Genomic DNA, 27,625 nt, shown 5'->3' with positions numbered 1-27,625 from the left:
CTGCGAAAAATACGGTAAATAAATCATGATGGTCAGTTTCTTAAGTTTGATGTACAGACAAATTAGGGACAAAAAAATCTGTACCTTCAGAAGGTTCAGCAGCAGGATCCTGCTTGGATTCAGGTTCAGGCAGAGATGCTAATCCATCCGCTTTTTCTCCTCCATTAGAAATGGTCCCTGACTCAATTGTCCCAATGTCACTTTGAACCTCCGACTCACATCTTGACGTCCAATTGTCTTTTTGATTCCGTATCTTGTTTAACAACTTTTTTAGAGCTAGCTTGGCCGGAGGCTGGCATGTCTTCTCCACTTCACTACCTAAAAAAATGAAAAATGAAAATGAACTGCAATAATAATTTGAAAGCACCAATGAGAAGCAGCAGCTTTCTGGCTGTAGTTATTGTATAAATGAATATTATATCAAGTTGCTTCCGTGATACTATGCTTTTTAAAAGTGTCCTATTTCCAGAAAACTGCCTTAACAGCTGCATTGTAAGCAGGGAATCATTACTAAGGATTTTATCCTGCAATCCTTAAAATACTGCAACCCACAAAAACTACTCACAAAAAGATGAATGCAAACCACAGCCACAGAACAGGCGTTTTAAGTAAAACTTGGAGAATCTATCAGTTCAGAGGGATCTACTCCAAATACACAGCTTAGGTTCATGGCATATTGGCAGAATTCACACAATTTGCTGAGCCATATAACACACTGAGAAAAAAGAACAATATCACTATTTATGATATTATATGAATCTAACTAAGTGGGTATGCCAAGACTTGCCACCACGCTGTCTACTACTGCAAAAGATCCAACTGGCTCAATTTAAGCTTAAGCTAAGCTTGACCCCTGCTGACCACCTGGGCACGTCCGTGGAGTTTTCTTGGTAACAATATGGAAATGGTCGTTGAGGGTATTATCAAGATTTGACAACAATCCGTTTCTGAGCAGGATAAAACAGAAGGTCAACTGAGCTGAAAGCATCGAGTCCAGCAAGACCTATGCAGTCACAGATAGTTTCCTGCAACATGGGAGCAGAATCACCTTGGCTTTCATCTGTTGTGGCTCGCCAGCAGCCAACAGAACTGGCAGCAGATTCAGACAGTGAGGAGGTTGGGGAGGAACATGGGCCAGTCCTGGAGTCTGGGGAAGGCTCTGATGGGGCAGAAAGGGGGCCAGAGCCATATGCCAGCTATCAGCTATCATCAGAGTCAGACATCAGTGAGGCAGACAAACAGCTGGAGCCTGTTCCCAGGCACGCGCAACTCTGCACGCACAGAGTTGCCAGACGAAGGGAACAGCTAAAGAACATCCTTTTTAGCTGACTAGTAGGGAGCACTACCCTGCCACTACTGGGAAGGCCCTGCTTGTATTTCCAGTGGAGCTTTTTTGCTGTTCCACTAACTTTTTAAGCACCTCCTGCAGAAACTTTAAAACAGGAGGAGGTTTCTATCCTGCTTAACTAAGAACATAGCCAGTTCACACGCATGGGCTGTAAACACTCTTGATTGCTAAGAACTAAAGGTTGCTAGATTGCAACCTTCGGTCCTTAGCAATAACTTTTACCATTGATTCACACAAACTGGCCTGAAGTGACCAGATGGCACCCGAGGTTCATTGTGGCGGTGTAATTTTTTTGTTTGCTTGTTTGTTTTAACTTCCCAAACTAATCTATAGCCCTGAGATTTCTTAGTTGCCTTTTATCATACATTAGCTGATTACCTGGCGTTGCCCAGATATTTATTTATAGGGGGAAAAGGTCCGGACCAAATGTAATTTCTAATGTTGGATTTTCCCGCTTACCAGAGGGAGCCCCCTTGTGGAGTCCTGGGAAGCCGTTATCATGGCAACTCGACTGCGCTGTACAGTAGAAAACATTTTAAGGCACAACAGGCTGTATTTTTACAGAACACCCCCCCACGGGTGTCTTACCCCCCCCCCACCGTATTTTTTTCCAGAGAGTAAATCATCTGTGTACCAAGTTTGGTTGAAATTGCTCGAGGTGTTCCAGAGTTATGCTGAGTTACACACACACACACACACACACACACACACAGCAAGTTTCTGGAAAAAAGTATGAAGAATATTCATACACTATAAATTTATCCAGCTGCTGTTTTATACTGTTTTAGAAAAGTCTCACTGACAAATGGAGCTGTTGCATGCTGCTGTTTTAGTGAACAAAGACATGACTTAAGAATTCTTCATACCGCTTGGCTCATTGTTTTCTATCTCATTTGCCAACTTTGGAGACAATTCACACACAGGTTCTGGTTCCTGGGAAAGTTCTAGTTCATCATCCTGAGATGCCTCGGAGAGAGCTGGCAAAGGCTGTGGATCGAGGTGCAAAATAAGATCTCCCTTCATTTCTGCGTAAAGAAAAAGCAAAATGAAAGCAACAATGCATTCCCCCACCACCACCAAATTATAATGCTCTAGGTCAGGGGTCAGCAACCCACGGCTCTGGAGCCGCATATGGCTTTTTCATCCCTCTGCTGCAGCTCAAAATATGCGTCCCAACCACCAATGTGGGACCCCTGCTGGCAAGTGATTTATTGAGTTTTTCAATCCCCGGTAGGCCAACCATGGTTAAATCCAAGAGAAGAAAAGTTTCAGAAGAAAGCAGAATACCATTTCACACTGGGGAAGTCCAGTCCCTGCTTCCCATAAATCAGGGCTGTCCAAACTTGGCAACTTTAAGACTTGTGGACTTCAACTCCCAGAATTCCCCAGCCAGCCAAGTCTTAAAGTTGCCAAGTTTGGACACCCCTGCCATAAATTATCTGTGTACTCCAGAATGAGCATACATTTCTGCACTGCAGGGTTTATTTATGTCCTCCTCCGTATTTTTACATACAGTATTACATAATCGCCATTGTTGTTCTGTGCCTTCTCTGGGGAGGGTTTTTTTAATTCATTCCCCACCCACCCCCTTGCAAAGAGGAGAAATTGGAGAAAAGGGGATTAAAAGAGAGTATGCTACATTGAAAGCAATATGATTATGCTGGTAGCCAAGGGCTAGGAGCCAAAGTGTGCTACACAGTTAACCGTACTCTTTTACAATCCCTTCCTCTCTAATCTCTTCACTCTGCAAGGGTAGGGGAAGGGTCTGAGAAACCCTGCTCAGTTTAATAGGCCTTGCACTGGAGTCCATCTGGTTGCAGTGGAAAAGCTTCATATTAAAGACTTCCAGGGAATCTTGTGTCCATGGCACTTTCTCAGATTATTTGCCTGCTGCTCTTGATTAATGAATTGCCATGGACAATTCCCAAATAAATGATTTTCTCCATGAATAAGAAGGAACAAAGAAGCACCTGGTTTTCCTACCTCATCATTTGCTTCTAATGTTTAAGCTTTGGAAAAGAACTCCATTTGGGAATCCCATCTGTTTGCTTTTAAGTAGGTGGATGCTTCACGTTTTTAACAGAAATGTATTTAGGGCATAAGAATAACACTGACAGTGTTATTCTTAACAGCTGATTCTTAACAGCAGATAATTAAAATTACCATATGGCTGAAGCTCTCGTTATAAATTGCCTCACCATGAGATAATTTTATCTTGGCACCATTAGCCACGATCAGAAAAAAAAAGGTAGTGGGCGTTGTTGTTTTTTACTCTATTAACCTTACATAGACTACAGAATCTATATTTTAATCTGAATTAGTGTTACAAATCTATGGTTCTAAATTAGGCTTACTCATATTTCCAGTGTACATGTCTTCGAAGACACACTCCAGCTCCCTCTGCCATTCTTCTTTGATTTCCACACGTCTGTAGCTGGGTTCAAACAGCTGCGGGGGCAGCTGGGAGACAATCCGCCTTCTGTGGGCCAGGTCGACATTCTGCAGCTGTTCAAGCTCTTTCATTAACTTTTCCTTGTCCTTTCAAAGCAGAGGCATTTTGTGAAAAAGTCATTCCTACAAACATTCCGCTTATTGACATCACGTCACCTGTCAGCTTTGATGCAGGTTGTTTTGCAAAGAAAAGTCGCAGAAAGTAATCAATTAACATGCGAAGAGGGCATATTTATTAATGAGAAGGCATCATCAGCTGTATAAATCATAGGGTACGTTTTAATACATGTATAGATGTTAGCGTAATGCAGGCAGAAATGTAAGTTACCTCTGAAGCAAACGATTTTGTAGAACTTACTGCTTCAAATACCAACGGGTAACAGACCCTATTTCAAGATGAGTTATGGCCCAAAAGCAGACTTTTTATTAGTCATGCATCATTATGAAATGATAGCTTCAGTTCTGATGATTTTCTTGTATGCTGAATACATATGTTAATTGCTACTCAAAATGAAACATTCATGTTTTCCCTTTTCTGCAACATTAGGTACATTAAAATTACATTAGGCATTCTGGGAAGGTAAACCCATACACATTCTCCCTTACCAGCTCAATTTTCTAGTGTTTCTCCTGAATTAGTAAAATATCACACATAAATTAATCCCTAATGGAGAAAATGAGGAAATGTATAAACTTCCATTTGAACCAATTTATGAAACAGAAAGCAGAGCTTTTATATACTCCAGAAAAAGTATTTCTATTTAAATTTAGGTGTAAGTCAGGCAGCCTACCAAATTTAGATACAAATTGGAAGTCATTCACACGTTTATTTGCCCTACTACTGTTTTGGTTATATAACAGAGAGGATTGTAATTAGCTGGTGCAAACTGGTAGGGGGTGCTATGAGAAGCGGAGACATAATTTAGGTGCTAGGAATCTAGGTGTTGGGATTTAGCAGAACAGATTAGAGGTTACATACTAGGAAAACAGGATAGGACAGGACAGGATTAGGACATGGAATGGAATGGAATAAAACAGAAAATACAACAGAACAGAATTCTTTATTGGCCAAGTGTGACTGGATACACAAGAATTTGTCTCTGGTGTATAAGCTCTCAGTGTACATGCAAGCAATAAGTGATAAATCATGATCGTAATCATAAACACAATCATCATAAATCGTAAGATACACTACTCAGTCGTAAGATCCCAAAGTAAGATAAACGGTTGTTTATTATTATTATTATTATTATTACAGCTAGTCCTTGCTTAGTGACTAAGCCAACTTACGATGGCAATGGCCGCTGTTTTTAGCTGCTGGCATATCCTGCCTGGTTGCAGCATTCTAGAGTCGGGTGATCGCTGGCAACCTCCAACTAGCTTCCCCATTGACTTTGCCCGCAGGAAGCCGGCATTAAAGTTCATAAATTGTGATTGCAGGATTGCAGGACACTGGGACCATTGTAATAGCCAGCTGATTGGCTATTGGTTACCAGGTTTCCCCCAAAATAAGACAGGGCCTTCTTTTCTTTTGACCCCCAAAATAAGCGCTTGGCCTTATTTCCGGGGAGGTCTTATTATTTTTGAGGTGCAGGAGGCCCCTTAACCTCGGCCCGTGGATCAGCTGATCTAGAGAGGGCCGGAGGTTCCGGCACACTCTTACCAGCCCTAGAGTCACTGGGCCTGCCGCTCTTTAGCTAGGGTTTGCGGTAGCAGCCTCCGTGAGGCCATTCCACATGGACGGCAGGTGCATATGGGGCGCGTGGGGCATGTCTCCCCTCTTCCCCCCCCCCGGAAATGCTGGGGACAGGCTGCACATGCCTTTAAATATTGTAGGGGGGGGGGGCTTATTTTAGCGCATGCGCTCAAAAGCCCGATTGGACTTATTATCAGGGGAGGTCTTATTTTCGGGGAAGTAAGTCCCCTTGTTCAACGCCACTGTCACTTCAAAGAGCTGCGTGTGAGAACTACCTGCGTTTGATTTACTTCCGGCTCAATGTTTTGGCTGGGGGAATGGGCCACTGAAAGTAAAATCCCCAGGAGCTCCCTCTGTGTGTGAGACAAGGGGATCAAGGACAAAAAGGAGCGGAGGAAATGAAAGGAGGGAGAAGGCAGCAAAGCAGCAGGCGCAGAAGGAATTCAGCATGGAAGGTGGCCCATGAGACTTCTGCAAGGAAACTAACGTTACGGAAATGTGTATGTTTGTGCTTTTCAAAAAACATTGTAAATTTAAAAAAAAAGCCTTCGTGGCTATTGGATGAAAGAGATAGAAAGCCTGATTTCCCCCCTCAGAACCAAGATTCATTCTCACTGAGTTCAATGACTTCTGATCAGAAAAGGTTTCTTCCATTTATGCACTTGTATAAATCTTTCTTCTCATCCCTAGTTATTACTTTGCTATATAAAAGACAACTGTGAAAATATCTACAGACCCCTCACATCCTGGACATAAATTGTTTCAACTTTTCTACCCTCAAAACGACGCTATAGGGCTCTGCACACCAGAACAACTAAACACAAAGACAATTTTTCCCCGAATGCCATCACTCTGCTGAACAACTAATTCCCACAACACTGTCAATAATTTACTAGCAATGTATTACTATTTTTTTTTCTCTTCCTTCCTAGTATCTATCTCTCCACACTTATGACTATAACCATGTTGCTTGTATCTTTCATATTATATTGTTTTTATTTGTTTCCTAGTACGATTTGATAGCTTATTAATAATCTTGACTATCACTAAGTGTTGTATGTTTTTATTCTTGATGGGTGTATTCAATTCTCTTAAGTACACTGAGAGCCTATGCACCAAAGACAAATTCCTTGTGTGTCCAATCACACTTGGCCAATAAAGAATTCTATTCTATTCTGTATTCTATTCTACTCTATTCTATATAGCCAAGGGAATTGTTCAGAATTGATCCTGAATGGCAGTAAGAAGTAAATCTCATTGCTTTTCTCTATATGACAAAACCACTTTTATACTGGCCAGTCACTTCTGTAAACAGTCCACATTCATTTGGCACCCATTCAATCTTGATTATATATCTTCTTTCCTTACTACACACATATCTTAACTAAAGCCATTTCCAGCACATCTAACATATTTTACATCTCTCTTGGCATATCCAAGCCTCATATCCATAAAACACCACACTCTTATAACGCAACATTTCTACTTCTTTTGACAAACATTTCTTCTTTGCAATAGATCACTTTTTCCATATCAGAATCTGGTGGAGGAAACGGATGAAGAAATATTTGAACAAGGTACAAGATAAATGTATTCAGTTGCCATAGCTTTTCTCCAGGCCGCATACAGGTTTTATTTGCAGTTCTTTACTGCATTTTCATGACCAAGAAATATCTTTTAATATATTAAAAATCTTTTTCTTCAATACATTAATTTATAGATCCGTATTCCTGACTTTATTACATAATTTAACTAATTTAACCAATCAACCGCACCGTCATTTGCATACAAAAGTGCATGTAATTGATATTCTCAGCCTCCGCATATCTTTTGCATATTTATCTCTCAATAAAGAACCACTGGGCATCACATATCTTTTTCGTAATACCAGTATAATACTGAACCCTTCGCTAAGTATTTCATACTAAATTTTGATTATTGTCATTACGTAAAAATTGCCAGAAAGTAAGTCATGTGGAAACTTTAAGATTGAAAAAGGCTGAAAAAAGTGACATGAGCCATGGTGGCGCAGCGGTTAGAGTGCAGTACTGCAGGCTACTTCTGCTGCCTGCCGGCTGCCTGCAATTTGGCAGTTCGAATCCCACCAGGCTCAAGGTTGACTCAGCCTTCCATCCTTCCGGGGTGGGTAAAATGAGGACCCAGATTGTTGGGGGCAAGAGGCCGACTCTGTAAACCGTTTAAGAGGGCTGGAAAGCAATCTAAGTGCTATTGCTATTTAAGATTCAGTTTGCACTGCTTGCAAACGATTCAACATGCAGTGCTTGCTTGTGCTTCACTACTGTTCGGTGACAGACTTCCATGAACTGGGAGAAGGGGAAAGGCGAGAGGGAAAACAAAAGTAAGTGCTGTATCTCTTTGGGATGCTGCTTCAAGGTCACCCAGCAATACCAGCTGCATTCCATTCTGTGCTTGAACTGACCGTTAGGAAAACATCCTGCCTGAACCTAACTGGTTACATGGGGATGGGTGATGGGAGGTAGCAAAAGGAGGGGAAAGTTGAACTTAGAGATTCTGTGAACCCGTACATGTGCTTGCTCTTTTCCAGATACGTTCCCCCTGCTAGAGGGGAGCCGCCTGTCAACATCTGAGACAGTGACCTTGCGGATACACCCCTGTGCCGTTTCAGAGTTGCCAGAGCAAGGAGGGGGAAGGGGAGGGGTTGCATAAGGTGCACTACTGGGTATCGGGTGCTGGGTGTTGTGATAGTCGCATGGAGGGGGGTGCAGCAGACCCGAGGGTGGGGGTGGGGGGTGGGACAGAAGGGCAAAGCAGCAGTGGCCGGAGAATCTTTGCTGGAGCCAGCCTGGAGTGAGCCATGGGGATGGGGCTTGCCGAGCCCTCATAATCAGCTGGCAGGCAGAAGCCGGTAATGTTGGCTAGATTCCCAATTCACCGTGCGAGACCAGTAAAGAGATCAGTAAAGGGGAATTGCTCTACCAATGGTGTGGCCTCGTTTCTAAATGGCTAGGCTCGCAACAGTGACATTCTGACTATGCATTATTGCAATACACTTGACTTCTAATAAAACTATACCTTCCTCAACACATGGAGCCAAGGATCATTTCTATTTAGAGGTGTAAGTGGTGGCAGGTCTGACAATACAGTATTTAATAGCCAACTAAATAGATACTGTTTGTGTCTCGTCACTTTTATAGCCTCAAACGCCAAACCTCCCCTTCCTCCCTGTCCGAATTACTGCAGGATGGTTTTTCAGATCTTCAATTATATTTCTCCTTCGACAACAGAAAGAACATTCTGACTACAAATCTGGAAGCTAAAGGTTGAAGCCCTCAAAAACATTTTTCCAAAATACTTTACAACATTAAGATTAATTCTCGTTTTATTACTCACGTTTGAGAAGGCAGAATATTTACGTTTTACTTACTCTTGCCAGTCGAACCATCTTCAAGGCATGTTTTCCTCTCAAATAAGCCTTTTCCTGCTGCTCTCGCCTTTCTCTTTCCTTGTCATTTTGCAGCACTTCCTTTTGTTTGGCTTCCTCTTTAGCTAGTAACCGAGCATCTGGCTGACAACCAACCAGCAACTAGTTAGCAACCAAGTTCTGTAGTGCCTCAAAGAATATCGTAATTAAAAATTCTACGGCTAAAACGTAGCAAACCAAAACAAACTTGGGTCCAAACGCAATACCCAAGAGAGGTATTTTTATAACTACCGTGAATCTATCAGCTTTAAACCAATAGAGCAGGGGTGTCAAACTCAAGGCCCGCGGGCAGGATCCGGGTGCTGAGATTTGGCCCGCGGAGCTGTCCTGGAAACAGCAATGGACTAGCCGCCGTGGTGCCTCTGCCAGTGAAAACGGAGCTTGGGAGGGCTGTGTTTTCGCTGGCACAGTGCTGGAGGCGGTTTTTGCAGGCAAAAACGGAAGCCCTCCCTGAAATGAGTGACTTCGAGCTAGCTACGCCTCCCTGCCCCCCCCCCCCGGTCAAACACAACCCTGATGCAGCCCTCAATGAAATAAAATTTGACACCCCCTGCAATAGTGTGTCAAAACTCTAAGACTGGGGAGGAGGGGAATAACTACCCCTCTCCCCATACCTAGCATATGAATCAATGATATGGTTCCAAAGAGTAGTTACTATTTGCCCTACAGGAGAAATGCATTTCCTGGAAATAGCATGGCAATACATTCTCCCAACTTATTAAAACCGCAAAAAGCTCCCCATTCAGTTTTGAGCCATGCACAGTATCTATACTGCTCTGCCTCTAGATTAGGGGTTCCTAAACTTTTTTTTTCTGGCCATTGCATCACCCTTTAGTGTAATCTCAATATATAAAGGTAAAGGTAAAGGTTCCCCTCGCACATATGTACTAGTCGTTCCTGACTCTAGGAGGCAGTGCTCATCTCCTTTTCAAAGCCGAAGCGCTAGCGCTGTCCAAAGACATCTCCGTGGTCATTTGGCCGGCATGACTAAATGCCAAAGGGGCACGGAATGCTTTTACCTTCCCAACAACCTGAAAACCAGCTGGCTGGCGGGAGGCAGAGCCTCCCAACACTGGCAGCACGACAGTGTTGGGATAAGATCTTTTCTTTTGTGAGCTTGTTTCGTTGGTTGCAGGGAAGCAGAAGCTCACGAAAGAAATGCCACGGAGCTCTGACCTGGGGCGAAGGCGCACGTGCCAGCAGAGTGCTGTGTGTGCCATCTCTGGCACGGGTGCCATAGATTCACCATCAAGGAGCTAGTCATTTCAAGAATCATTTTTGGTGCCTTAGCAGAAAACGCTTGCATTTCAACCGGTAAATAGGAGATGTGTATAATTTTAGGAATTGCTAATTTACAACAATTACCATATTTTGCATTCCATAAGCCGCACTTTTCTTCCTCTCAAAAGTGGGTGGAAATGTTTGTCTTATGGGCGACAGGCAGCAGCAGCGAACGCCTGAAACAGCTGATCAACGTACTGCGGGAGGCTGATCCAACCGCTGATCAGCTGCTCGGAAGTGAAGGCTGCAGCGTTCCCTGGCTGAGGCAGCAGACACAGAGGAGGCAGGCTGTTTGCTGCAAGGACGCTAGCCAGATGAATACCAGATGGACGCTGGGAGGCAGATTGTTTTTTACTTGTTTTCCTCCTCTAAACCTAGGTGTGTCTTATGGTCAGGAGCCTCTTATGGAGCGAAAAAATACAGTCATTTTCCTTGTTTATCTCCCCTGCTCCAAACTATAAACCTGAAAACAGAGACACTTCATTGGTATGCTCTATCCTGGCGAATCCTTGTGGCTGAAAAGCAAGGTATAAATACTGTATGTGTTCAATAGATAAAATACACAATGGTTCATGTGCAATCTGAAAATCACCTGTTCCGTGCTCATTTCTCTGTCCACATGTGGGTCAAGGATATGGTGTCGAGTAATCGAAAAATTATCAACATCACTCATTTTCACTGCAGGGATGTCCTTCAATTCAATATTCTGAAAAATTGAAATAATGCGTTGTTTTAACAAGGGTGAATTTTTCTGAGGTTACGATCACGAAACAAACATTACTTGACTACCTCTTGTACATAAGATGCCAAATACTGCCAGGGTTAAAATATCACAAGCTATCAACAGAAATAAAATAACAATCAAAAATAGCACAAATTGCAAATACATATTAATGATAATAATAAAACAGCTTTAAGAAGGTAGCATCCCTAGGAAGAACCCTACAGCTTCAACATATTCCAATTGATAATATGCTGCAAATTGATGCATGACAATACTGTCATACTTTATATGGACTGAAAACCAAACATAATTAGATGGCGCAATAAATAATAAACATGTGGTGCTCAGATATAAGCTCAGGGGTCCTTATAGCAATAGCCATTAAGATCTTCACCATCATTCCCACTTCAATGAAGGATGACAAATAGCAACCAGGCTAGGAGAATTTCCAGCTGCGATTAAATTTACTTATGCATCTTTCATCTTACAGCTCATACTTTTTAAATATTAAACGACATCAAAATGTTCTAAATGTTTATCAGAAAAGGAGATTAACTGCAATATATAGTATTCTGAAGCAGGAAGAACACTGCATACAAAAAAAACCTAGCCAGAAGCTCTCGCTTTGATCTAAATTAGTCATGCTTAAACTTCCCTGAAATTAAGGAAGTTGTGATAACTTGTTCGATCAATTTTAATGCATTTAAGAACAACTAATTATCTCTGATTAGGACCGCTGAATATGAAGGAGGCAGTGCCAATTCTTTTAATAGTATGAGTCTGTACAGTTCTGTGTGTGTGTATGTACCGTATTTTGAAAAGGAGGTGACATTTGAGTTCGCTTCACCTTGGTAATACAAGCAAGAAAGCAAAGCAAGAAAGACTGAGACACTCTTTTCTCAGAAAGTTACTGTATTTTTCGGAGTATAAGACACACCTTTTTTCCTCAAAAAAAGAGGCTGAAAATCTGGGGGCATCTTATACATTGAATACAGCATTTTTTTGCCTCCCGAAGCCCTGCCCCTTCGCAAAAATGGCCATGCATAGCCTTATGGAAGCTTTCAGAGAGCTGCTGGGGCTGGGGAGGGCAGAAACGAGCAAAAAAGGGCCGTTTTTTGCACCCCCCAGCCGCACTCTGTAAGCCTCTATAAGGCTATGCATGCAGGTTTTTTGACAAAGAAACAGGGCTGTTTTTAAGAAAAATTGACCGTTTTTTGTTCATTTTTGCTCTCCCAGGAGCACTCTGCAAGCCCCCCCCCAAGGTATTCATGCCTTTTATTTGAAAAAAAAAACGGGGCCATTTTCGCAAAAAACAGGCCATTTTGGGGAGGTTTGCAGAGTGCAAAACTTACCCCCCCTTTTGGAAAGCTCTTTAACTGATTGATGAGAATTACATTGATCAAGTGTTGTGCCCCAGCATAAACAAGTCTTAGGTGCTGCAGTTGTCAGCGATTTCCTTCTCCAGCACATGGATAAATACACCTGGAAACATCTACCTACCTACCTACTCTCTCTCTCTCCCTACCTACCTACTGCATTTCTCTCTCTCTCTCTCTCTACCTACTCTCTCTCCCTACCTACCTACCTACTGTATTTCTCTCTCTCTCTCCATCTACCTACCTATTTACCCACTCTCTCACTACCTACCTAATGTATTTCTCTCTCTATCCCTCTACCTACCTACCTACCTACCTACTGTATTTCTCTCTCTCTATCCCTTTATCTACCCTACCTACCTACCTACCTACTCTCTCCCTACCTACTGTATTTCTCTCTCTTTCTATCCCTCTCTATACCTCTATCTACCTACCTACTTTTTGTTTTAATTTGCTTCTTCAAAACCTTGGTGCGTCTTATACTCCGAAAAATACGGTATGTATCATAAAACATAAACATATATGTAGGTTTCAAAAATCCATCACAGCAGGTCGTGTCCAAAATGTCTGTCTGCCTTACGCAGATTTTATTTGGCTTTTATACAGTTTTAACAAGCAAAGCAAAAGCAGGGGTAGCAACAGCATCTTATTGGTACATTTTCCTTGTCAATATCTAAGTCCATCCCAACCAGAGTAGAGGCTTCACATAACTCTCTGGTATGGCCTCTCTCTGCTAGGGGAGCTCATAGGTTAAAAGATAAACAGCTACTGAGATCATGGATGTTTGCTGCGCATGTCTTTACGTAACCTTTCCTCTCATTCCTACACACATATAATAAGCCCTCCCTAAAAATATTGCAACACAGCAGCAGCCATGAGGTGACCACGCTCACCGCCTCCTGCACCTCAAAAATAAGACCTCCCCAAAAATAAGACCAAGCCCATATATCTGGAGTCAAAAGAAAATAAGACCCTGTCTTATTTTCGGGGAAACAGGTATATAAAATATGCATATATATGAATTTTCTTTCCAGCAGCCAGTTGGGATGGATATTTTTGTATGTTTAAACTTATTTGATATTTGGGTAATTTTTTTTTTTTTTGTACACAATTTTTTTTTTGTTACTGTTGGATGCATGTTTTTTTCTGTTTTTGCATTATATAGTTAAAATCATTTTTGTCCATTCAGATTAAATAGTACATACATCAAATATACACTATGGCACTTTCCGAGTATGTATATGTTATGCATGCGTATTCTCAAAAAGTGCCATAATGTACGTATATTTAATGTTATATACCAATAAATCTGAATGGACAAAAATGATTTTAACCACTGTGGCTTCATCTGCAGCTAGAAGATCACCCAACATCCATGCTGTCAAACCCTGACAATAAACCAACTGGTATTAGTGTTATGCTTAGGCCTATTATAAATTCCTTTTTAAAGTTTTTTTTATTTATTTTCAATTTTAGAAATATAAACATTCCATCTTTCCATAAGCAGTATGCCATCTGGGTACAAATATTTCTATGCAACATTCTTCGATGAGTAACAATACATTGAATGTTTAAAACATTGTAAAGCTCCACATTTCCTTCTTAACATATCTTCTAATCAAAATACAATAATAACCTTAAACATAGTTATTCTCATAATACTAGGACTAACAATTGTCATTTTATTCTTATCTCTATCTTGATATATTTTATATTCTTCTTTTTACCCTCTTCTTCTATTTCCAATTTGGAAAGAGGCCTATTATAAATTCTTATGTCAGCCATTATCACGAGATCCCATTTCAAAGAAGTTCAGCAGTTTGTAAACTATTTGGAAAGAATACTCACTTCGAAAGGGTGGGGCGGAGGAGGAGGCAGGCTTGCAACTCTGGTCGCTCTTTCTCTTTCTACCTCAAAGGCATGTTTTCGGGCATTTGCTCGCCTTGTTTAGACAATAAGAAAAAGTAGCAAGAAACAAAACAGGTTAACCAAACCTCTGCTCTCTTCCAAGACTTAGAAACTACAAATGTCAAAAATATAGAGATATATTTGTTTACGGTCTTTGTTTCTGGAGTGGGTCACACTAGAACTGGTTAGTGATCTTGGCTTGCAGCTCCTGCTTGAGGAGCAGATAACAAGTGTGGTTAGGAGGCTTTCAGACAATTGTATACTGGGCATCACTTACAATCTTTAGGCATCTTTCATTTGGACTACCCCAATCCTGTTGTGGTGGCCCAGCAACAGCCAGCAGAGCTGGCAGCAGATTCGGACAGTGAGGAGATTGGGGACTCATGGGCCAGCCCTGGAGTCTGGGGAAGGCTCTGACGAGTTCTCTGCATCTGAGGCAGAGAGGGGGCCAGAGCAGTATTCCAGTTATCAGCTGCCTTTGGAGTCAGACATCAGTGAGGCAGACGAACAGCTGGAGCCTGTTCCCAGTGGGCGCATGCGTAGAGTTGCCAGAGGAAGGGAACAGCTAAAGAGCAGGGGTCAACTTGGGAGTAAGGTCACAGATGGATGGTGAATGGCCCTACCCATAGGGAATAAAAGAGGAGCGAAAGGGGGAGTGGAGTTTGCAGGAGACAATAAGTTCATTCCTGCATTCTCGCCAAGTATTGGGGTATCTGAAAGACATCGGCCTGGCCACTCTCCAAGCCTGATAAAGGTCGATAATTGTGAGCTAGCGTGAAAGACTGTGGGAAAGGAAAGACTCTGCTGGAGAGGAAATCACTGTAAATTAAAATTATAGAGGTTTATCGGGACGAGGACTCGGCTTCATGCTGCTGGGGAAGCCTAGGTCAGAACACCAGTTTACATGTGGCCACCCTTGAAGATTACCTGGAAATGTTCCAGTTCAGAAGGTAGCAGCTTAAGCTGTGATAATTACCACTATATAATTACCTTTATCATGCATTCAGAGCTGTGCTCATTACTAGTTACTTTTTGAATATCCATTCAAGGTGGTTTCTCTTGTGGGTTGTCACCTATAGAGCCCTACATAAATAGGCAGCAGATATCTTTGGAGCCACCAATTCTTAGTGGTTTCTGCCTGTCCAGTAAGACAATATTTTTTTTCAGGGTCTTTCCTTGAGGGAGTGCCATGCGAAGTGATCTAGAAACCTTCTCATTCAGCGCCCCCTTCAGGATTTCCAGGTTTTGCAAGAGAATATTCTCACTTGGACGCTCAGATTAACACTGAATTCAAACTTAAATACATTCACAAGGAAGAAACTTTTTTTATTACCACCTGGTTTGTTCTCTCAGCGATTTCTCCTTCTGGCTTTTCTGTTTTTTCAGGGCTTCTTTATATCTCTTTTTAGCCGCTTCTTTCCTTTCTTCTGCTTGCTTTGCCAGGGCTTCCAAATCAGGCTCCTTTGAAATGACAAAGAAGCAGACAGGGGTACCGTGTTAGGCACTGCATTAATTTAAATAAGGAAAATAATTTTAAGAACTGCTTTTTAAAAAAAGTAGTCCATATTATTTCTTTCTCTGCAAAAGCATTCAATGACACGATCATTTACCTACATTTTCCTTTGCTTCTTTATGCCCTTCTCCTACAGCTCTTAAACTTGACAGATATAGATTTTCCAGAGCTTTAATCTTCTCATCCTGTGTTTTCTGCCATTCTGCCTCCAGTTCTTCGGCCAACTGCTTCAGGTGCTCATCTCTTCGCTGCTTAACATCTTGTCTTATCTGCAAAGCAATATTCCGCTCCTGTTCCCTGACCTGGAGGGACAAAAAAATGACGGTCAACAATTCCATAGAAGGTTTTACCATGCAACCTAGTTGCTATATCCTGATTTCCAGTTATTTTACTTCCATTGACTAAACGAGGGTTCACCAACCTTTTGGACCTCAGGGACCACCAAATTAATAATTTTAAATCCCACGGACCACTAATATGATCTGCCTAATGACTGGGTGGGCGTGGCTAGGTGGTTGGGTGACTGGGTGGTGTGCCCAACAGGATGTCACTCACATCAAGGGGCACCTCGCCAGCCTTTACTCGCCCCTCCTCTCCCAGCCCCTCCTCACCTGCCCACCCAGGCTCTTTAGGACTCCAACAGGAAGCAGTTGTTGGAGCTAAGCAGCCCCCCTGAGAAAGAGTTGGCAAAAGAGCTGGCTCAGTTCAAATTGGATCTGACCGAGAAGGAAGCTCAGCAGAAGCACCTCACTGAGGATTACGAGCATAAAGCCTCCAAGCAGAGGGAAGAGCTGCGGGAGTGCAAGGCCAGGTACCGGTGCCTGGAGGCTCAGCGGGTTGTGTTGGTCAGGCAGTTTCAGGCCATGATACAGTCCCATGGGAACAAGGTCCTCTGGCTCTTCGCCATCACCGACACTTCCCCCCAGCCTTCGCCCAAAGCCCCATACCCAGGAAGCCAAAGCAGACACCAAGACAGAATATCTGCTCCCCCACAAATATACCCCAAAGGGGGAGACTCTCTGCAGCAATACAAATGTTCATTGCATGTATCCGGCCCCGGTGCCGTAATTTGAGGACCCCTGATTTTGTGCAATATAAAAAATGCAAATAATTTTATCTCCGGACCACCATAATTTTCTTACGGACCACCAGTTGGTGACCGCTAGACTAAACAGTCTTCATACATGATGGAACAGCTATTTACCATAGTGTTTGTCTGGCTGATGTAATCTAAGCAGGGTTGGGAATGTTGGCCTCATTTGATTAAACACCAACATTAACTAGGATCCATGTTATATTTGTAGCAGCACCTGCATGCACAACGAAAGTGTTTTGAAGTGCCTTGAAGACGAGGTCTATCTCTTTTTTCATTCCTGTCTGGTTATTATTGTTTTTTAACTCCTCATTCTAGTCCAGAGTTGTACCTCAGTACTCGTTAATTGGTTCCGGGAGGCGCAACAAGTACTAAAAACGACAAGTACCAAAAAACTCCCACATGATTTACTACATGGCCCTTTGTTTCATCTAGGAAGGACTCTCTGTCTGTCCCCTTTTCTATGTCAGAGATCTTCCCAGCATGGTCGACTTCCTGTCTGCCCTCTGCAGCCAACTCCCACTTCCTTCCCAACACAGTCAACTTCCTGTCCATTCTCCATGGCTGTCCCCCACTTCCTATTGCAGCGTGTCAAATACCAAACAATGAGTACCAGGACAACATTTTCACATCAAAATGCATCGAGGACCAAATTCGATGAGTTTTGAAGCAGTTGAGTATTGAGGTATTTCTTTTTCACTGTTTTAATTTTTTGTTTTTACTTATGAACCACAAAGAGGCTGAGTCAGGCAGTATATAAATTAAATAAATAACTAAACTATATCGTATCTTTATTTTGGTGAAAAGCAACTCCCTGCTTTCTAATCCTAATTTCATGCCTCAATTGAATTTGCCAATTTAAACCAGTGCAGAGATCTTAGCAATAAAGAAATCAGGGTCATATAGTCATTTCTCAGAGCTGGAAGTTTGAACTTGCTGATTACGATATCGTACATTTTATCAACTTAGCTGGCATGGAAACAGTGAACAGAAAATCCCAGCCATCTTCCTAAAAGTCGAGCCAGGAAGAGGTTAAAGATCACTGCAAAACATATAGGGTTATTCCCAGACACCTCTGCCGCTCTAGAGAAGTTCAGATCTTGCCCCATTTCAGAGCATGCCCTGTTGCCATATACGCATTTAAAAATTGAATATAATAGCTGTTTTTTTAAAATTGATCGAAGACAAATGTCTCCTGCCAATGCAAACATACCTGTTGCAGCCTTAATTTTCTTCTTCGTTCATGTTCTTCTTTCAACAGCTGAGCTTCTTCGTTAGGACTAAGTCTAAATCTTCCTGCCACTTTTCTTCTCATGGTTGGTTATGATTGCTATTCAAGGCTGCGTTTCCAAAGACAATAGAAACATGCTTAGCATCAATATATATCTCAGTTGGAAAGTAATACAGTAGTATTCTATGCAGTATACGTACAGAATAATTATATTATACCGTGTTTCTCCAAAATAAGACAGGGTTTTATTTTCCTTTGACTCCCAAAATAAGCACTCGGTCTTATTTTCAGGGAGGTCTTATTTTTGAGGTGCAGGACTCTCCTGATGACTGCTGCTGTGTTGCAATATTTTTGGGGAGGGCATATTTTAGAGCATGCGCTCAAAAGCCCGATTGGGCTTATTATCCAGGGAGGTCTTATTTTCAGGGGAACAGGGTACTGTATATACAGGCTATAGTAAAGGGGAAAGGATTATTTTTAATGGTATACAGAATGATTATGCAAACTTTTAAAAAAATCTCTTGGCTTTGTAGCTTTTCTCTTAGAATTCATTTCATGGGTCACAGAGTTTGTTTTGTTTCTCATCAACAACATTTCAACCACTTCAGTACTGTATACGGACATCTGTATCCAAGGAAAAAATACACTGAAAGCACAGCAGTCCATTTGCTTCATTATAAAAGGCAATCTGGGAGAAAGGGAAGAAGGCATCTGACCTTTCATACAAAATGCTTTTAAAGTTATTCAATATGCATTAAAAATGAAAATAAAAAGAATGGGGGCATTGAATTAGATAGCACATTTCTATTCTGTTTTCAGCCTTACTCTCATGTTTTCAAATTTCTCAGTTCAAGTAAAAAGGCATTGAACTGCTGTTCTGAAAAACAGTTTTGAGAGTAGCAAATAAACACAATTTAAAAGCATCTCAAGGACATGTGGGTTTTAAAGAATATGTTCCCCACAACTTCAGCACACTGCTACAAACACTGTTGTGGACAAATGGGCCCAGGATAATTTAATATGTGTTTTTTTAAAGTGCTTCAACAAGTTTCAAAGGAAAAGAGCACCTGAAGAGGGCACTAATGGATATGATTTCAAAAAAAACTTTAAACAAAAAACTTCTCAAGATCTTGTTTAATTAATCCTTGAGGCATTCAGAGCACTCCAACAAGATTGCCATAGCAGCTTCCTAGCCTCATGATTGCATAAAAACAGCAATGATATAACAAATATACCATAGTTGGGTCTTTCCAAAATATTATTTTCTACTATTTCTATTATCTATTATTTCATAATGCAATACTACCATATAGTCAAGAGATGAGTAAGTAAGAGATTAATATTTTGTGCCCATTAAGCAATAGGCCAGCCTATTCACAAACAATATACCTTCAGCTCCAGTTGACGGGATTAAGAAATTACATGACCCCCCCACCCAAATTCTAAGAACAGGAAATGAATGGCAGAGTTCTCAAGTCACAAGACCAAAATCAGCCAACATGGAAAAGATAACAAAGAATATCTTTATTATCTATGTTAATATTAATATAGATAATATGATCTTTTAGGTTAGAACATGCTAGGATTAACCCACCACCATTAGAATAATAAAAGGCACCAGGCTTGCTACATTGCACAACCCCCTGTAGCATCTCACAACCTGTATAAAAATCCATGCACTCATCAAGCCAATTGGTCAGCTGTCCCAAAACTACATGCTGTTGTTCGTTCTGTTCATCAATAAACAAGGGCTTATTATGATAATAATTCTTAATTATCCTTTTGATATTATATGTTCTTTCTGCGCCAACTCAGGAAGTTCAAACTGCCCAATGAGCTGCTGATACAGTTCTACAGAGGAATTATTGAGTCTGTCATCTGCACCTCTATAACTGCCTGGTTTGGCTCTGCAACCCAACAAGACAGACAAAGACTTCAGAGGGTAATTAGAACTGCAGAAAAAACAATTATTGCCAAACTGCTTTCCACTGAGGATTTGTATATTGCATGAGTAAAAAAGGGGGCGGTGAAAATATTTACAGACCCCTTGTATCCTGGACATAAATTGTTTCAACTCCTACTCTCAAAACAACTGCTATAGTGCACTGCACACCAAGACATCTAGACACAAGGACATTTTTTCCCAAACACCATCACTCTGCTAAACAAATAATTCCCTCACCACTGTCAAACTATTCACTAAGTCTGCATTACTATTACTATTAGTCTTCTCATCATTCCTATCACCCATCTCCTCCCACTTATGACTGCAGGACTGTAACTTGGTTGCTTGTATCCTTACGATTTATATTGATATTGTTTCCTGATTGCTTATTTGTACCCTGTGACTATCATTAAGTGTTGTACCTTATGATTCTTGACGAATGTACCTTGCCTTTTTATGTACACTGAGTGCATCTGCACCAAAGACAAATTCCTTGTGTGTCCAGTCACACTTGGCCAATAAAGAATTGAATTCAATTCTATTCTATCCTAATTCTATTCCCATCCCCATCCCATTCTATCTCAGAACCTGTATAAAAAACCATGCATTCATCAAGCCAATTGGTCAGCTTCCCCAAAACTACATGCTGTTGTTGGTTTTGCTCATCAATAAACAGGGGCTTGTTATGATAATTCTTAATTATCATTTTGATATTATATTTGATCTTTCCAATCAACCCCAATTTTCTTTCCAGCGTCTTTCTCCCGGGTTGGAACCGGACCGGATTTTTCTTCCAACCATTATTGCTTTTATTTACAACCCCCACCACCACGTTTGCCCAAAAGGATCTTAAAGAGTACAACAACCCTGCAGTGTAGCCCACACTCAGGAAATGTGACTGCCTCGGCTTCATCGAAGGAGCGTCGCCGCTCGAACAGGCCTCAAATACGGCTCCGGGTTCCGCCGCTCCACAACCCCGTAAAAGACGACAAACCCACGTACGCACCAAACGCCACACTCTCCCTTCCCCGTCAGGGTCATCTCTCCCTCTCCCTCTCTCTCTTTTCCAACAGCTTCTGCAAAGCCGCTTCCGGCTGCGTCACATCCGCTCCATCAACTGCCAGCTCATAACGCGCGCCCTCCCGCCTTGCTAGTCTTTCGTCCAATTAGAAACGGCCGGGACGCGGGGAGGAGGACTCTCGCGGGGATAGTCCTTCTGCGCATGTGCGTTCCGTTTAAAAAACCTACCAGCACTTTTGTCTTTTCACGCCCCAACGCCACGCTGCGGATTACGCACGCGCGGCCATGGCCTCCTTGGAGGGTGGCGCATGCGCCCCAAACGCTCCCTTTGAAGAACTTCGGGAACGAACGGGCGGAAGTGCGCCTGCGTAGCAGTTGGACGATGTGTCAGTCTTAGGAATTTTTCTTTTTTTTTAAAAAAAAGGTGAAGTTGTAAAATAAAATAAGGGTTGTTTTTTTTAAAAAGAAATTCTCCCCTAGGAGAGGGAATCTGTTGACGGGGAATGTTGGGATCCGAAGTGGAGGAGTTTTGAAAGTTGGGCAGGTTAGAAAAACTCGGTTAACGGGTGGTGGGTTAAGGTGATGTCGAAAAGGGTGGCTCCTATTTGTAGGATGGGCTGTTTCGTATATTTTTTAAAAAAAACTTTAAATATCATTTAGGAGATGCTTTCTGTTCATCAACAGGCTGCTGAGAGATCTGACCAGATGCTGCATGATCCCAAAGCATTAGAGCAGGGTTATCCAATCTTGGCAACTTTAAGACTTGTGGACTTCAACTCCCAGAATTCCCCAGCCAGCCTGGCTGGGGAATTCTGGGAGTTGAAGTCCACAAGTCTTAAAAGTTGCTAAGGTTGGATACCTTTGGATTAGTATATAGCATTTGTGTGGGGTGCCTGAAGCTATTTGATGCATTACCTTGTCGTCCTTTCTAAGCCAGAGTTCCCCTATAATCTACAACTAGAATATGCTTAAATTTCCCCCCTTATCAGTATGCCAGAGGGTAGAATCTGAAAAGACCAAAATTGTCTCTTGGGTCAAACAATGTTAATTATTATACTGCAAAGACTACTTTATGTGCTGTTTGTGTCTGAAATTAGGAAGTGGATGTCATGCTGATCTCCTGTATCAATATGGGTAGCCACTTTCTTAATAATAATGATACGATCGTTCTTAATTATAATAATGTTGATATTTGCTGAAATGCCTCTTGCGTCTTTTTTAATTATCTTTTCCATATTGGTCTGTGCATTCATGCTTCTTTTTCTTTCCGTATTCTGCTCTTTGCAATGATATTTCTAAATTTGCTGTGCCTTTGTCAATATTTTTTTTTCCAAGTCTGTGAGGATTCTCAGTCATCCAAGTCATGGTTGTTCCAAAGATGCTTTTCCAAGAAGCAACTGTACTTTTTTTGTTTTTGTTTTTCCTTGAAGACGTTTCGCTTCTCATCCAAGAAGCTTCTTCAGTTCTGACTTGAAGGGTGGAGAAAGGAAGGATTTATATTCCTTGCGGTCATCCAATAGTTAGCACTCTCTCTGTAGAGTGCTTTTTATTGTAAAACATAGCTTTTTCATGGCTTGTATAACGTGGTACAATGGGTTAGCTGCCTTGAGAACCTTCAGTTGAAAGGAATCAGTAAAAGTCAGTTTCTTCGAAATAAGCTGAGCTTCTGGTCACTTCGTGGACAACTTCATGTTGTGATTTCTTGGGCAACAAGATAAATTGATCTGCCTTCTGATTTTTATTTAAACTTCCCAATATAGTTTATAGACTTGATATCTCCTGTTAGTATCTCATCATATTAAACCAGGTGTCACCCTGCTCTTTTTTTTCTTTTTCTTTCTTTCTTTCTTTCTTTTTTTTTTTTTGAGATCAGAGGGGGTAGGTTTGGTGCTGCCAATCCATAAAACAGGGGTTAAAAAATAGTCCACTACAGCAAAGCTAGCTTCTTAGATCGAAAATAACATTATAAAAATAAAAAACTGACTGATTATTTCTTGCAGAAATTGTGGAATTCTTCTCCATAATAGGTAGAACTTGGACCTACCTACAGCATTTGCAACCAGGTTCGGAAGAGTAATCAATGCATTCCTTCTAACAGGTGGGTACTTAAACACAAAAAACTTATTCTGCAGTAAATCATTTATCTGTGAGTAAATCATCGTACTTTATGAATGCTATTTTTAATTAGACGCACATAGCATTTTACAGTCATAGTACCTTCTACTCAAGGTCTGCAAATAAAGTTCATTGAGTTCAGTGGGATCTGTGAGCTGGTAAGGTTTTGTTTTGTTTTCTGCCTTTCTTATTTTTAGTAATAATCTAAGGCAGGGGTGTCAAACTCAAGGCCTGCGGGGTGATTAGATCTGGCCTACAGGGTCGCCCTGGAAACAGTGAAGGATCGGCCTGTGGTACCTTTGCCAGGGAAAACGGAGCTCGTGCGACCCTCACAAGCTCCATTTTTGCTGAAGGAGGGTTGAAGGAGACAATTGCAGCCTAATAAAAAAAATATTTCTTCTTTCCGTGTCATCCCAGCCGGCAACATTTTTGTTTTAAATTCTTTGACGTTGGAATCTCTTGAAGAAATGGAAGTTGGTTGCTTACTTAGCTTTTATTCCAATGTGGCATTTGCCAAATTCAACAAACTTAATCACTTGGGAATCCCATTATTTCAGTAGACAAATTTAAATGCTTTTAAATCTTGAGACAACTTCAAAGTCCTTTTAGAGTAATTATCCACCATGGAGATTGCTTTAATGTTTTATGTATTGTCATAAAACATATTTAGAAAATGGGACACTGTGAATTCTAGGCCTACCTTACAAATGATAGCCAGCTCACTGACTTTGGGGGCAGTCACTCTCTCTTGGCCCAATCCACCTCACAGGGTTGTTGTGGAGAATATAGAAAGAAGAAGCAGTATTATGTATGTTCGTCTTAAGTTATTTATAAAAATAATGAAAGGTGGATAATTAAATAATAAATAAAAAATACAATTACTATCTGCAATATTTATGGAATTTCCTTTTATCCTCCAATTTTTAAACCATTTTTGAAAAAGAAAAATAGAGATCTCGTAAGTTTTCCTTACATTGAGAATAAATGCTAAATTCTCATTATAGAGGGATTCAGTCTTTTCTGGTGCTTAACACATTTTTCATTCAGAGTCGGCTTTCCCATTTACGTATACTGTGTGTATTACAGCTACATCCCCCAGAATTATTTGCTGTTCTTGAATCACAATACTTAAAATATTGGGACTTGTTAATCTCAAAAGACGGATTGGGAAAAAAGTGTTTTGAATAGGAAGAGTACGTCAAGAACACCTCCTCTCTGCCTGATTACTGGGTGGGCTATACGTTTTTCTTTTCACATTTGTTTCATCTTTTCTTGCAAGATGAAATGCTCAGCATAGGGCAATGATGGCTAACCTTTTTGTCCTCGCTCACACCCGTAATGCAATGCGGCGATGCCCCCCATGTGCACTGGGCCCCACGCATGTGCGTGTGACCCCCCCAACCCACGCCTCCCTGGGACCAAAAATGGGCCGTGGGAGGGGAGCATCACACTCTCCGCGCATGAACGCATGACCCCCCGTGCATGCACGCACATCTCCCGCATACGTGGCAGAGACCCAAAAATCAGGCTGGTGGGAGCAGTGCGCGCATGTGCAGTGGAGCTGAGCTGGGGCAATGGCTCGCGTGCCTGCAGAGAGAGCTCCGTGTGCCATCTGTGACACGCGTGCCATAGGTTTGCCATCATGGGCATAAGGGAAATCTCTTTCCTTCTGCACCCAAAGTTAAGGAAGTGTTTTATTGAGTTCTTAAAACATTACTTCATTTCTTTGCATTTTAGACTCTCCCTTTCCTTTCCAGATATTCCTGGACCTGAAATTGAAGAAACAGAAGACCATGTCCGACGAGCAGATAATAAACCTTGACCAGTTTGGACCAGATATCCTTGCCGAAATTGAAAAACTGTTCCAGAAGACCTTTTCCTACACCAAACCAGCCAACAACGAATGGCAGTTGCCCGATCCCAGCCAGGTTTTTGCCTCCCATCACAAAGCGTTCGGTTCCCTTGAGGCGCTCAAGGATTCCTTGAACGACGTCAAGAACAAACTCAGTGATAAACAGCTAGATGAGTGGCACCAGCACACTTCCTTCACCAACAAAGCAGGGAAAGTTATTGCCCACGTCAAGAAGTCGGTCAACGCTGAGTTGTGCACTCAGGCGTGGTGCAAATTCCACGAGATCGTTTGCACTTTCCCTCTTCTCCCGAGCGACGCTCTTCAGAACGGCGAACTCAACTCTGTTCATCTATGTGAAGCCCCCGGAGCTTTTATAGCCAGCCTCAACCACTATCTGAAGTCTCACCGCATCCCTTGCGATTGGAACTGGGTGGCCAACACCCTGAATCCGTACCACGAAGCGAACGATACCCTCATGATGATTATGGACGACCGGCTTATTGCCAACACTTTGCCCTGGTGGTATTTTGGTCCGGAGAACACCGGAGACGTCATGAGCCTGAATCACCTCACGGGGCTGCAGCATTTCATAAGCAACATGGCCACCGTTCATTTGGTCACCTCCGACGGGAGTTTCGATTGCCAGGGCAACCCGGGTGAGCAAGAGGCGCTCGTTTCCCCCTTGCATTACTGCGAAACGGTCACCGCTTTAATGACGCTGAGTCCCGGAGGCTCTTTTGTCCTGAAGATGTTCACCTTGTTCGAACATAGTTCGGTGAATTTGATGTTTCTCCTCAACTGTTCCTTCGAGGAGGTTCATGTTTTTAAACCCGCGACGAGCAAAGCAGGGAACTCCGAGGCCTACGTGGTTTGCCTGCGCTATTTGGGCCGGGAGGCCGTTCACTTCGTCTTATCTAAGATGCTGCAGAACTTTGGGTCCGAACTGGTGTCCATGGCCCTGTTTCCCCAGCACTTGATCCCAGAGTCCTTTCTCAAGGTCCACGAAGAATGCTGCTTATTCTTTCACAAGCAGCAAACGGAAACGATTTCCGAAAACCTCCGGCTCTTTGACCACATGGACGAGGCGGAGCAGGCCAGGTTAAACGCTCTGCGGGACTGCTGCATCAAATATTTCCTGCAGAGGTTCCAATTGAAACCCCTGGCCCGAAACAACTGGCTGGTGAAGAAGCCTCACGCCGGCTACAGCATGAACTCCAAATGGTTTGGGCAGAGGAACAGGTATTTCTGCACCTACAACGAGCGGAAGCTGCTGGAATCCCTCTCCTGGGAAGATAAAGTTGTCAAAGGATGTCTTAACCAGTGGATTGACGAGCACGTTCTCGGTAACGTTGGGAAGGGCTGCGTTTTAGAAGGAGCCCCTGGCAACCTCGACTGTCACTTATGGTATATCTTGGAAGGCCAGCAATTGCCGAGAGTTAAATTTTCTCCCTTCTGTGGCGGGGAGGTATTGAAGAGCCTCAACGAAGCCATCGAAAAATCGTTGGTTGGCCAAACTATTGGCGGTGACCTCACCCGAGCGGCATACGCAGAGTGCCAATTTTGCTGTGTTCTTCCCGCATCATCGGTGCTGTCCGAATTATCAGAACTAATGGAACGTCTCGAACCTGCTCCGGATCAAGATTGCACGAGCCAAAGGAAGTGCTTGGTTTTAGGTTTCCCCCTGTTTTACGATGGTGAAAGTAGGGCTGGCTGGGAAATTAAAAACGTGGAGTCAGCCCCTCTCTTGGCTTTTAGCTGTACTTTACTGCACGACGGAGAACCGAAATATCAGCTGCATTTTCTAGAATGCCTCTTGAGTGCGTTTTCTCAGCTTCAGAAAGGCGATGCGTTGGCTTTGCCTGTTCTTTCTTGCTTCACCCGCTTCATGGCGGGTTTAGTCTTCATATTGCAGAGCTGTTTCCAGCTTATTTCCTTTGCTTGTCCCACCTCGTCTCAGCCCCTAAGGACCAATGCTGTCTTGCTCTGTGTTGGATATCAAGGTCTTCCAGATTCGGTTTTCCAATACCTGCAACAGCTAAGTGAACTTATGAGAACTCTGCTTGACTCAAAGTCCCCCCATCAGATTTTGCAATTTGTACCTATGGAGCATCTGCTGAAGGGCTTGCTGATGGAGTTCCTGTGGGACCTCAATACTGCTATTGCAAAAAGACGGTTGCATCTGATTGTCCAAATTGAACAGCAGAATATGGCATGAGGAGGCTACAGCTTTTCTAGTTTGGCTAGTTAGGCATATATATATATGCCTAACTAGCCAAATATATATATATATATATATATATATATATATATATATATATATATATATATATATATATATATATATATATATATATATATATATATATATATATATATATATATATATATATATATATATATATATATATATATATATATATATATATATATATATATATATATATATATATATATATATATATATATATATATATATATATATATATATATATATATATATATATATATATATATATATATATATATATATATATATATATATATATATATATATATATATATATATATATATATATATATATATATATATATATATATATATATATATA

The 27,625-nt window shown here is 41.8% G+C and overlaps 2 protein-coding genes across 6 annotated transcripts in view; one reads left to right on the top strand and one right to left on the bottom strand.

Moving 5' to 3' along the window:
- CEP295 (centrosomal protein 295) overlaps positions 1–21,154 on the bottom strand; it is a 60,226-nt gene extending 39,072 nt beyond the window's left edge. For 3 of the 4 annotated variants that reach the window (XM_081950684.1, XM_081950686.1, XM_081950687.1), the window contains exons 1-10: positions 21,028–21,154; positions 18,067–18,193; positions 15,862–16,062; positions 15,584–15,708; positions 14,188–14,281; positions 10,832–10,945; positions 8,902–9,042; positions 3,703–3,886; positions 2,215–2,373; positions 85–318 (exon numbers count right to left, since the gene is read on the bottom strand). In XM_081950684.1, coding sequence (XP_081806810.1) covers positions 85–318; positions 2,215–2,373; positions 3,703–3,886; positions 8,902–9,042; positions 10,832–10,945; positions 14,188–14,281; positions 15,584–15,708; positions 15,862–16,062; positions 18,067–18,168 — 1,354 coding nt within the window. In that variant the 5' untranslated portion in view covers positions 18,169–18,193; positions 21,028–21,154. Of the gene's footprint in view, positions 1–84; positions 319–2,214; positions 2,374–3,702; positions 3,887–8,901; positions 9,043–10,831; positions 10,946–14,187; positions 14,282–15,583; positions 15,709–15,861; positions 16,063–18,066; positions 18,204–20,897 lie in introns of all 4 variants that reach the window. The other variant, XM_081950685.1, reaches the window with a different exon arrangement.
- Positions 21,155–21,385: 231 nt separating this feature from the next.
- Positions 21,386–27,282, top strand: CMTR2 (cap methyltransferase 2). Of its 2 annotated transcripts, none has more exons than XM_081952317.1 (3): positions 21,386–21,435; positions 23,050–23,147; positions 24,922–27,282. In XM_081952317.1, the coding sequence occupies exon 3, from the start codon at positions 24,958–24,960 to the stop codon at positions 27,229–27,231; it is 2,274 nt and encodes a 757-aa protein (XP_081808443.1). In that variant the 5' UTR covers positions 21,386–21,435; positions 23,050–23,147; positions 24,922–24,957; the 3' UTR covers positions 27,232–27,282. The 2 variants fall into 2 exon arrangements, with proteins under 2 accessions (XP_081808443.1, XP_081808442.1); XM_081952316.1 differs by having other exon boundaries at positions 21,389–21,593.
- Positions 27,283–27,625: the final 343 nt, after the last annotated feature.

The sequence above is a fragment of the Natrix helvetica genome, assembly GCF_964273705.1.
Source record: "Natrix helvetica genome assembly, chromosome: 4".
NCBI lineage: Eukaryota > Metazoa > Chordata > Lepidosauria > Squamata > Natricidae > Natrix > Natrix helvetica.
Note: the sequence above shows the minus strand (reverse complement) of the source record. Positions and strands in the feature narration are given on the sequence as shown.